General features: G+C 38.7%; 1 protein-coding gene across 2 annotated transcripts in view; it reads right to left on the reverse strand.

Moving 5' to 3' along the window:
• Positions 1-1,469: 1,469 nt before the first annotated feature.
• The window catches only part of LOC142016678 (MOB-like protein phocein), a 34,880-nt gene continuing 23,249 nt past the window's right edge, over positions 1,470-13,100 (reverse strand). For both annotated transcript variants that reach the window (XM_075000804.1, XM_075000802.1), the window contains 3 exons: positions 10,013-10,092; positions 8,216-8,327; positions 1,470-6,178 (listed from right to left, as the gene is read on the reverse strand). In XM_075000804.1, the coding sequence (XP_074856905.1) occupies positions 6,047-6,178; positions 8,216-8,327; positions 10,013-10,092 (324 nt within the window). In that variant the 3' untranslated portion in view covers positions 1,470-6,046. The remainder of the gene's footprint in view (positions 6,179-8,215; positions 8,328-10,012; positions 10,093-13,100) is intronic.

The following is a 13,100-nucleotide window of genomic DNA, read 5'->3' on the forward strand; positions in this document are numbered from 1 at the left end:
TAACAGTAGGAGTCCTTACTTCAAAGGAGGAATTGGGAGCATTGAGGCTGGGGCGGGGGGCGTACCGCTATGCTTACTTCTGCACTGCCACAGATGGTTGTGCTGCTTTCAGAACTGGCCAGTCTGAGAGAGGTGGTTGCTAGCCAGGAGCCCAGTGCTGAAGACAGAGCCACTACCAGCAGCACAAAAGGAAGGATGGCATGGTATGGTATGGTATGGTATTGCCACCCTCCTGCAGAGCTGGGTCCTCAGTCAGCAGCTGCTTCTTTGGCTGCTCACGTCTGAAGCCTGCACAGAACCAGGAGTGGCAACGAACACCACTCTAAAATAAGATTGTATCCCCTTTGAAAATGTTTGGTTCAGAACTTCCAATATGAGAAATGCTGATCTCCCTGTGAAATCTGGATGGTACAGGATAACAGCCCACATGGGACCAGATTTCACAGTCTGTTGATGTATTTTCAGACCTATGAGTCTGGTAACATCCTACCCATAAAGTGCAACATACTGCACCAGAAAGAATTTAAAAACAGCAATGATTGTGAATATAGGCTTTCACAAAGACTCGGTGCTGAACAGGTGGATCAATATTACTAAGCAACCAACAACTGCCCTGAGGGTATTGGGGCGAAGGGGGTTTCAATCAGCCACAATGGATCTTACAGAGATCAATTTTGCTGTATGTTTGAAGATGCAGCAAAAATCAACCCCTCTGTGCTCAGCCATCAACCCTCGTACTCCATTATATCACATGGCACAAGGGACATCAGCATGAGCCTGAAGAGCCCCAGGTCTACACCAAGGAACAAAATCAATCCTGATATGTAGCTAGAATTGCATATCTGGGATTGACTTTGATCCCTAGTGTAGAACAGGCTTCAGTGAATACAAGGTATAAGGCGTTGATCGTTTGAAAAACCAGGCAACTTACTCAAGTGCCTTAAAGGATGTAAAGACTCAATTTTAAGAATTCGTTTTTACAACCTTGCCGAAGACAACCTTTAGGTTGTATCTTTAGAGTGAGCAAAATCTATATGATTTTCATTTCATGTAATAATAATCTGGATTGAATCACACTTAATTCCTGGTCACATTGTCATAAAAGTGCAGTCAATCACACAGTGTTAGTGTGTATCGTACTCTCCAAATTAGCATTCTAGAGAGAACTGGTCTGTCTCAAATCCTCCCTACCCTCTCTTTTCATCTCTTCCCATCCATGTTCTATCCAAACTGTTTTTAATATTTTGATTTCTTCCTTCTTCTCCTCTCTCAGTAACCAATGAAAAGATGTTTGCTCCACCCCAAAGAATTTATGGGAAGTGAACTATACTTAGGGTTAATATGTTGCTATCTAACATGTATTCCTTCCCTAACTAAAAAAAAAGCTAAGTTAAAATTGGCATACTCTGACTAAAGCTCAATTGAAATATGAGATTAAGTTATAAACAAAAATCAAACTCAGGCAGTCATAAGATAAACCATTTATTTCCATTTCACCAATAAATTGAGATGGATATTGACAGGAACATCCACCTCTAGCCCACAGAAGAAAGCTATCAGAAGGCTGACGCTCTGGCTACCAGCACCTGCTAACACAAAACTCTGCCTCTCTCTCAGGTGGGGCTTGTGCATGTAAACCTTATCTCTGGCTTAAGCTATATCTTCAGTATATTAATATTAATTACAGAATGTTTCAGCTGTAGGTCTCAAAGTGGTTCACAGAGGTGAATATAATTAACTAATTAACTCAATTTTATATAGCTGGCAAAAGAGGCACACAAAATAAGTAATTTGCCCATGATCATATAGGAGTATAGTGGTGAAATAATAATGCATATGACTTCTATCTCCTAACTTCATAGAATATGTAAAACAAGAACTTAAACCTCCATCTAGTTTGAGGACATTATAAAGAGAAATAATGAAGGAAGTGCTAATCATCAGTATTAATATGCTGAGTAAGTGTACAGTGTCTTTTATAATGCTGAACAGCCATGTTGCTTGCAACCACCTGTATATAGAACAGCAATTATTGCATTAATACCCACTCCTTATAAACATTATAACCAGCATCCTTCTCAATATGAGACACAGAATTCCTGTTGATTACAAACCTAACCAGGAGGACTTACCCTAGGGGCAAGTCAATAAGATTTCATATTATATTCTGTCCCCGTTTGTGCAATTTGTATCCTCACTAGATATGCAATGTACCTACTCTTACATGAACTAGTATGTACAGAATTACTGAAATAATCAACCTTGCATTACTTACTTGCCCATAGATTAATTCTCCAAGTAACAATCAAGTAACTAATTTGATTACCCAACAGGAATTGAATTTACATGTGTGAACCACAAATGAGTCCCTTGTCTGTTCACCATAACAAATACTAAACTAGTAAAAGTACAAGTTTGGAGTATGACTAGACAGTTCAAAAGTGTCTAAAAAAGACCTTACACTTTCAAATTCCTAAGTTGTTCCCTGTCCACATATACAATTTCTCACTGCATCTGGATTCTGGTAATATACATGTCTAAACAGAATAGTCTACTGTGCCCATCACATAGCTGTAACAGATCCATTTTCACTACAATGCTTAAAAAAACAAGTGTTTTGTTTTGTTTTGTTTTAAAAAAATCCCCTTAAACACCTCCCACAATTAAGGTGGTATATAAGGTTTCTAGTGGCTTCTTTGAAAGTTAGGGTCCTCTTATTTGTGACCGAGTTTTTTGGCTTACTTAAACCATAGTGATTTATACCATGCAGGAGGTGTTCAAATCTCTTATCAAACTACATATTTTTCCTTTTAACTATTTGGGATACATAAAACAAAGAATTTTGATTAGATTTCTAAACTTCCTACCAAAAGAGCTAGTCACATTTTATTTACATTTAGTACATTTGCTGTCCTGAGCAAAGAGGAGTTCACATTGTTGTTTTAACAATTCCCTGTTACTTAGTCAACAGAATGAACAGGGTAGTTGGAATTTTGATTTTCAGTACAGATTTGGTTTGTCCAAACTGAGAGGCTCAGCATGAGATTTTGAATTATAATCTTAGTATCCATTTACAGATACTAAGTGTACTACTACAACAGTGCAGTACAGTTGACTAGAAGAATTACTGGGTGAGTCTACACTAGGAACTGATTTTGAAGTTAAGCACTACTTCGAAGTAGCCAGCAGAGAGTCTACACACATTTCCCGTACGTCAAAGTAGGGAGCCCAGCTTTGAAGTCTTTATTCCATTACTGGAAATGGAGTAGTGCCCTACTTCAAAGCTTAACTTTGAAGTAGGGTGTGTGTAGATGCTCTACTTCAAAGTAAGTAACTTCAAAGTTATTTTTGTAGTGTAGACACAGCCACTGTGTCTGAGAAATACAAATCAGATTGACACACCTGTGTCGGGGAAAAAACTGAAAGCTGTTCTTTACTTATAATCAGGCTACTTACACAGGCATTTTGTATAAGTAGTGCCAAGGGAGAAAGGCTATGAAAGGAATTTCCTTCACCTTCTTTGTATTCTAGAATCATTTAGCTCTTTACTAAAGCAAGACAGGGCATAAATTCAAACTCTGGGAAAAGTAATGGATTTGTGACTAAATCACAACATTTCTTGCATTCTTAAACAAGGAATATTATTTGACCTCAAAACATATTTTTGTATCCAAAGACGGGCCAGCACAGGGCTTACTCTAGACAGCATGAAGTTTCCAGTTAACTGCATTCTTGGAGGAGAAAAAAAAAAAATGAGAACCATTTAGCAAAATATATTGATATATAAAAATAATGTTTTAATTTTTAGTCTTAGATTTACAACTTAATTTGAGACAAATGCAGCTGCGTTTCCCTATTATGAAGAATGTAAACTTGCAAATGAAACCATTAAGATATCTGCTAAACAAATCAATGGCTTGCTTAAGCTAACTGAAGTTTTAAGGTACCACTCAGGCTGATGTGTATACATTGGCGAAATACTTGGGTAAAAAGTAGCAAGATAAATATAAGCAGTGTTTCAATTAGGCCTTTATAGTCAGCTGCAGTGAGTCAACTTTACAGTATGACATATTAATTATGCAAATAAGAACAAACAAGAGTAGCCGTTCCAGAGATTTTTACTAGAACTCAAAGCATGAGAGAAGGAAAAGTTCTAAACACTGCTCTATCATCTTCAATTTTACAAAAAATACTTAGTGAAGAGCCCCACTATCCCAATCATTCTGGCCAATATAAGCTTGTCAAAGTGTCTGCACAACTGAAACATCCTATGCAACAATCTGCTGTTTCTGCAAAGTTCAATACATGCTATTACCTCCAAAGTGTAATCCTCTACCCCCAGTGCAAACAAGATATCAAGTCATCTGACCTCTGAGATATATTGCAAGTGTTCAACCATGGTAACTTGAACTAGTCACAAGAGCACATCTGATACAATAACCCTGTTGACAATTAAATAGAATTTTAAAAATTAAAAAAAAAAACATGCTAAAGAAGGCAGCGCTGTATAAGCACTTTAAAACATTATTGTTCTATATTCTCACTGTTTAAATTCCCTTTATATCCATCTGATACAGTAGCTTAGGGTGTACTTGTCTTGTAATATTTTGTATTTAACTACTTAAGGCATGTTCAGTATATTCTGAAATTACTGTTCAAAAAAATTAGCTCATTCATAGGTAAGCATAACTTCAAGAGGAAGTATAGTTTAGATAAGTGGTTTGACACCCCTTGCCCTAAGGCCAATGCTTTAACCTGTTTCAGTAAGTTAAACAGGTCAAATGACAATGTAAGTCTCTATTAGGTGAAGAAGCCACAAAACTAACATTATCTAGGCAAGATCCATTTAACATAAGAACACTGCTAGTGCTTTCAGATGCTTTTCATTTATGTACACCATTAACAATAGGTCTTCTAGAATATTCTTTAAAGCATTTTAATTCTAATCAAAATCTGGACAGTTCAATACCATTAAGCAGCACTCATGGAACTTGTGAGTTATTGCAAATCTGCAAACCACTGCAACTATGGACGTATTTCATCTGAGTGAATACAATCCTGGTGAATGGAGGAAAGCACACAGTCTCATCATAAATCAAAGATATTGCAAGGCTAGAGTTCAGTTTTGTTTTTTTGCTAAGACTATATACAAGACTGTGCTAGTACATTGTTCTGTAGTGTAATATGAACATTGTGAGGTATAGTCTGAAAGCAGTTACTATAGATATGCACAGGTATAAAACCAGTAAGTACCTTAAGATAGGCAAGGAGAAAAGTTATTTTCAGTCACTGCTATTCTTTTGAGAAGTCATGAAGGAACAAAAAAGGGAAAAAAAAAAGTTTCCTGGACTTAAGACTCAACACATCACTTCTACGATGCATACAGGCCTCCAATGACACAGAAAGGAAAGTACACAACTGCCTCATGTAGATCAAAAATATACTTTTGTTAGCATAGTCAAGTTATCCTTTTGGTATTAATACTGTAGTTGTTTAATATTTGGATAGACACATCCAAGATTATTATATTCACATACCTAAAAGCAGAAGCAAACTTTGCAACAAATGAGTTATTTTTAAAAAGGAAGAGCCAAAAAATTAGGAATAAGATATATTACAAAAACCTTCCTGCAGGAGTCTAAATTTAAGATATATATTAAACTCAGAACTAAGTCTAACATTGCTGTTTCATTAGAAATTGGCTTGTGTGAAACCTTAGTTTCCCCTATCTTTTTAATCAGACACATTTGAGGATTGTGATCCAATGATTGTTTAGCAGCAATTTTACACAACTGTAAATTCTTTTATTAACAGGTATTATAAACAGATAATACTAATTTTACTTAAAAACCATGAGTGCCACATTGATGAATATACAGTTCATGAATAACTTAAAGTATTTCCCATATTAAAAGGCAATGCACACAGCATACAAAAAGTATACTAAACAAAGCTATAAGGATACATGATTGAAGTGTCTAAAAGGATATATACAGTACATGTCAATTTGTGTTCAGTACAGTTGCTTTCTGTACCACAACTCCCATCATGCCTCACTTTCCCCAGGCACTGAATTCTGTACCTCCTCTTCCAAAATTGGTACAATCAGGTTATCCTTGGACATCAAATTATATTTCATCACAAATTTTGTGAACCGATGACACAAAAAGGTTTCATTCTGAGGACAGAAAAAAAATTAAATTCACACATAAAATAAAATGCATTAGGACTTACAGGAGAAGGGAATATTTCAAACTGAATTGTGGGAAATTTATCAAAAAATCCTGGAGCATAAATAATATTTCCTTCAATATTGTAAGTTGTAGCACAAATAGATGGTTTACATTTAATAAAACCACAAGGAATTAATTACTAAAACAGTTTTATTTCCCCTTTTTATATTCTTAAGAATAGACACAAGCACCAGCAGGGGAATGTCTACACAGCATCCTTATTCCAAAATAACTTATTCCAAAATAATGCTGCTACACACAAAATGCATTTCAAAAGAGCCTTTAGCTTTCTCGAAATACATCTTCTGTGCATTCAGGCTATGTCTACAGTAGAGCAAACTGTAATCAGAAGTTACTCTCAGCCAAACTGCAAAGTGGATTGAAAAAGTGTTCCACTCTCTCAAAAAGCGGCGAGACTGTCCAACCAACGAAATACAACAAACTTGGTATCCTGGAAGCCCTGTCTGTCGACAAGTGGGCCCCGCAAAATGTCCAGACTGGCTTTCTATCAGCAGAGATATTCTGCTTCATGGGGGAGCAGCAGAACACTGTTGACAGAAGCGCCACATTCTGTTGACAGAATGCCTTGAGAATCTGAACGTTGCCTGGGGTTTGTCAGCAAAACACCAGTTCCACAAAACCCTCTAGGGCAGACATAGCCAGAGTGTCTGTATGGAAATAGCTATTTCAAACTTATTTTGAAATAACAGTTGCATTGTGTAGACACAGGCTAAGTTAGTTCAAAATAACACCCCTTATTTCAAACTAACTTCGTGGTGTAGACATACCCAATATAAGCTGTATTTCCATAACTCGATGCTAAAAGCACCTGAATAGGAATATATTCATGTATACATTTCATACTTATATATAGTACAGTACATAGGAACCTACATCAAATCACCACCACTACCCATACACACACTCAACTAAACTAAGCTGAGCCAATGCTTAGCAGCTACTACAATCCAGAGGTTCCAGCAGTGTACCCACTGTGCTCTTCCCTATGCTACTCCTTACCATTATTTTAACTGCCTTTCATACCTCCCTGACTTAACATTTAGTCAGATATAAGTAATAAAGCAGTTCCAGGTATTATACATAACCCTGATTCCCTTGTTGATTCTGTAGCTGTACCATCAAACTTTTCCAACTGTTAAAATATTTTCTTCACTTCTGTATGAAAGATGTACTCAACTGTCACCTACACAAACTGAAAAATATTTTTCCACTTCCAATTATAGTATCAGAGGTGGAGAAAGTATCCAAAAGTTACCTGAGTAAAAGAACAGCTGCTGGGAGGGAGGGGGATGTGCTTAAGTACAAGTCACCAGTGTCCCTCTGGAAAAGTACTCAAATAAAAAGTGTACACATCACGTTTTGATGGTACTCAAGTATCCAGAAGTGAAGGCACCTGTATTTTTACTCATGTAACTTTTTTGGGTATTTTTAGCAACTCTGATAGTTCTAAGAGTATCCCATAAACACTCAAAGGCAGGAAATTTTTGTAACACGTGCCACTGAATTGATGGTATTAAAGTTCTTGTAAAGTCTTCTGCTCCATACAAAGAATTTAGGAGAACTATAATAAATAGAATTTAAAAAAAAAAAAAAACACACACACATGAAATTGTTAAGTATGAAGACCAAAGACATTCACATGAAACCTCAAACAATTCTTACAGATGTGTGTCCATTATGAGCTATACCTTGCTTGACTAAAGAAGGTCTATGTAGCGAAAGGGTTAAAAAAAAAAACCAGAAAACATAATACAACTACAAAGATTGCTGGCTGGCATCATTTAGCAAGTATCTGGGGTAGCCTTGTTAGTCTGTATCTTTAAAAACAACAAGATGACCTATGGCACCTTGTAGACTAACAGATTTACTGCAGCATAAGCTTTCGTGGGCAAAGGCCCACTTCATCAGATGCACAAAATACACTATAAATGACAGTAAGTGCAAACTACTCAGTTACTTACTTCATATTCATCAAATATCTGCCGATGATGAAAATATGCATGGGAAAATATTCTGTAAATCCTACGGCACACTGATCCTAGTTTGGCTACAGAGGATTCCTTTATGCTAACCCTGTAAGAAATAAGTCAAATGTTATACAGTACTCAGGGTTACAAATCTACAGGCTGCATGTGCACCTGTATATTTATAGTTTTAGTTGTTTATACTGGATTAATTATAATCCCACGTTATTCCAGCAGTTATGCTTTGTGGATGACTGATAACATATGAACACTGAAATCATTACTGTTGAAAGAATTAAGTATTAAGTTGGCTCATTCTGCACATAACTATATTTTGAATGCAGAAACACTGGCTTCTTCCAACAAATCACGACACTTTTAAATTAACTTGGCAGGGGCTAGACTCCCCATTTCTGGAACAGAGGTACGCAAACTACAAACATTCTCCCCAGCAGGACCGCTGTGCTCTATGGAGAATGATCCTCCCCAGAAAACACAGCTTATACCTTCCCAGTCAGGGGTCCATATGCTGGCATAGGCACTTCGGCTACATCTACACTAGCACACTACATCAAAGTAGCCTATTTTGAAGTAAGAACATCGAAATAGGCTACTTAGACACATATCATCTACACATCCTCCAGGGTTGGTGCCATCGACATTCAACGTCAAAGTAGCAAAGGGGAACGTTGAAAGGAGCCGCCCCATAAGGAAATGCGGAGCGTCCACGCACACACGCGCGCGCTCTCCCCGTCAAAATAAGGGGCCAGCAAAGCCTGCAGACAGGGTCACAGGCCAGACTAGCCCTTCTGGGGCAACAGTATGCCACTCCCTTAAATGGCCCCTCCCAGACACCCTTGGTCTGCACAGCAGGAGGTCCGCAAAGCCAACAACTTGCAGACCCCGTGCACACAGCACGGACCCCCAGCTGCAGCAGCAGCCAGAAGCCCTGGACTAAGGACTGCTGCACATGGTGACCACAGAGCCCCGCAGGGGCTGGACAGAGCATCTCTCAACCCCTCAGTTGATGGCCGCCATGGAGGACGCTGCTATTTCGATGTAGCAGGAGGAGGATTGTCTACACACGCCCTACTTCAACGTTCAACGTCGAAGTAGGGCACTATTCCCATCTTCGGATAGGAATAGTGATTTCGACGTCTCACCACCGAACGTCAATTTCAACATCAAAATAGCGCATGGCGCGTGTAGAGGTGACACATGCTATTTCAACGTTGTGCCAGCTACTTTGAAGTAGCTGGCTAGTGTACACACACCCTACCTGAGAAACTGAAATGTGTGCATAACTGAATCTCAGCCAGCCCAGTTTGTAGTCAGTAATGTCCACTTTTGGGACCACAATAGTTTGGTGTGGACTTTGCAGCAGAGTAGGTCTAATAATACCTAAGCCACCTCCTTTGAGATGGGATTTTCACTGCTGGAGACCTAGAGCCCTGCACTACATGGGAAAGCCCAACTTGATTAAATTAAATAACATTCTTTTAAACACCTCCATTTTACCTCTAACAAGTTGGGGGCAGAGCAGCACTTAAAACAGGGCCTCTTCCCATATTTTAGGAAAAACTAACTGTGGACATACTGCCACATTGAGTATTTCATCATATTTTGTAATATTGCATATGAACAATACAGTAATTCTACTAAATATTACATGAGAAACGACTTGCATAATCGCACATTGTTTCAAATTTGTACCACTCGTGAACAAGATTTTCTGACTGTAAAAGATCTTCCCTTCTCCCCCAGAATTAAAGACAATGCTTTGAAAAGTTTTACCTGCTAGGGAAATATTTATTGCTATTTAGAAGACACGCAGCTCCATCAAGTGTGTGCCTGGTGTAGTCTATAGCAGGACACTAAAATATATTAGGAAAAAAACAGGTATGACACTGCATCACACATCGTATTTTACACAGAATTGTCCGATACATCCTAGAATTTCACATTTCAGAGCCTTCCTCTCATGCAGCCATTTTGAATTCCAGAAGTTTTAGCATTTCTACAATGGGCTGAGCCAACTTCCCTCACATCAGAGCCATCTCTGCCTCCTATGTTTTATTATCAATAGCGCCCAGTACCCTGATTGCATTATTTCAGGAGAATGACTGTTTTGTCTATGGCATATATGCACAGAAATAGATGTTCTAATTAAGTGTATCTTTAGCAAATGATGTGACAAAAGTTCTATAATGGAAGAACATTGCCAAAGAAATAGTTTATCCCATCACCTACTAGTTAATTTTGGCTTCCATGACACAGTTAATATGGCAGACTGTGGATTACTCCTCTGCAGTTGTTCTGAGAAGCAAGTCAAGAGTCCATGATCTTCACACTCCTTAATATTCTACCCATTTCTCCACCAAAGTACACTAAACCCCTCACTACCTAGGAACACCAAACTCACTTTATAGAAATTCATTTAGGTGGGTACCTGCTCCATTTTGACTGATGGGGGAAAAAGTTAAAAAGTAGATGGGAACATTTCTTTTCTGCAACTTAGTTTTCTACCATCCCAAACATAGGCTCTGAATAGCAGTATAATACTCAAGAGGAGGGAGAACAAGAAGAATCAAAGCTTCTTCTAACCCAGACATGGAAGTAACCAGGCTCAATGCAATTTACTAGCGCTTGAAAAGAAAAATTTTTCCTTAATCTGTATATATGACTTATCCCTTTGCTCTGCCTGTTACATAACTTCGGAGAGAATAAATAATGGCATGTTTTCAAGAAGCTGTTTTAGAGTCCTCTCTGATCAGCTGTTTTTACGCTGCCCAGGGAAAGGGGTTTAGACGTGCCAAGCAGAGGAGAATCTGTCAGAGAAACCGCTGAGAGAGAGACAGAGTGCAGATGAAAGATCCAGTGTAGCTTTGGTAGGATGACATGGATCCACCCAAAGAGGGTGAAAATGGCGAGTCTGTTACCTACAAGGTACACTCAGAGGTGTAACATACAGTTCACCTTGTAACTTAAAGCAGATGAAAAGGTTAAAGGCACAGAACTTTGCGTAAAAAACTAGGACGAATTTGAAAGAAATACTCTGTCATGGTTAACTAGGGTATGAAGAGAGATCAGGTAAGATCGCTTCACTATTTTCTATATCAACACCCACAAAAAAAGCCACTCAGAAGACAAGAACATGTAAGTCCGCCAAATGGACAGGACAGGAGCTTAGGTAACGCTGCATGGGCTTGGACATTCAAATACACAATTCTAGAACATGGTCAGAATTTGAAGACACATCCTCAGTTGATCTGCTCTTGAGCTGCAAACAGGGCTAGTCTGAGAACCTACACTTTGTGAAGCTGCCTTCTCCCTTTAAGGCTGTGTCCTTTACAAGGCTGAATATCCACATGGCATCCCACACTGCCTGGAGACTGGCTACCTCTGCAGACCAAGCCATGGAAAAAGTATAATCTCAAAATTTTAAAAAAATTATAAAATGTCAAAGTTCACAAAAGTTTGTGGGAACTTTTAATCATGCATGGTTAATGACAGATGTCACTGACTGAGTGACAAGTATTTCAAGCTAATACACTACACTGCACTTGGTCTGGCCACATTAAACATTGCTACCCTCCATAGGCGCATAGGTAGGTATCAACTTCCCTTCTGCTCTTATCTGCATCCCATTATTATTATGGGCTGAATTGTAGGTGACTAACACTAGTCGCTTGAGAACCTAGAAAATAAAAAGTAAACTCATATAACACTACATTCAATGTTAGCCTAGCCACTTCCCTGCTGTCCAATTATTAAGAATATACAAAAGTCAGCTTTAACGAGGAAAGGAAAAAATATAGAACCCTGCACCTCTGCTAAAAACCCTAACCAAGATTCTGGATAGTTCCTTTTTCTGATTTCATATATTCACATCCAATTCCATTTCTATTTCAGAAATTTTGTTGCCTCTCCTCTCCCCTCAAAACTTCTTACTTCAAAGGGAAAATTTCATCATGTGTTTACTGCGCCCTTCCTCCAAGTGCACATGACTTCTGGTGAAAGATGTTGAATTTCTAGCTAAAGAACAGGCATTGTTATTGATCAATACAGCAGCTAATGCAATGGCACAGCAAGCATCCCCAAACGGTCCCATCTGAGTGCCTCAATCCTGCCCAAAAAAGGGAGTGTCCCCAGGGCTGAGAAGAAAGTGCATTCTTCATGGCTACATTAGCATTTGACCTCTTTGCTAAAACTCTCAACAAGGATGGCAGTGGTCATGATAGTTGCAATGTGAGCAGTTGTACAAAAGGATCTTCCAAACATGCACCAGTTGTTACCAACTTATGTTCAGATACCTATATACAGTAATTAAGTCAGACTAGTCAGCAGCCTACAATCTTACTACCAAATTTCTTGCACAAGACTAACTGTGGCCAAAAAACAAAGGCCAGAATGGACCTTCCCAGCCACAGGAGGGGCTGGAAAATGCAGAGGCTCCCATTGCAGAATTCCCTGCAAGTTATCACCAGAAGCAAGGACTTGATTGTCGGGAGGGGCAAATGATAGGGGAGGCAGAGACCTTCCAACTCTGTGAAACTGCAGAAAAAGGAAGCTCCATCTGCTGAAAAAGAAATCCTTTTCTGTAGCTCAGTAAGAACTATGGAAGTAAACAGGAAAAATGTATTACTGATTAAAGCTATATTACTCTACTCTTCCAGATTCCCACACAAAAGGTGAGGGGGAAGTGGCAATCTGTACAAAACTGGTAACAGCTATTGAGAGCAGCTGGTTACCTGCTCTTTTGCCTCTTGTGAGTCACTATGGAGGATGTGAGAAACATGCAGGGAGACTACCGGTATGGAAGTCATATACCCACACACCCCTTCAGTTTGCTAAGACAAGATATGCATGGATGGGCCCTTCT

This window comes from Carettochelys insculpta, chromosome 8 (genome assembly GCF_033958435.1).
Source record: "Carettochelys insculpta isolate YL-2023 chromosome 8, ASM3395843v1, whole genome shotgun sequence".
Taxonomy (NCBI): Eukaryota; Metazoa; Chordata; order Testudines; family Carettochelyidae; genus Carettochelys; species Carettochelys insculpta.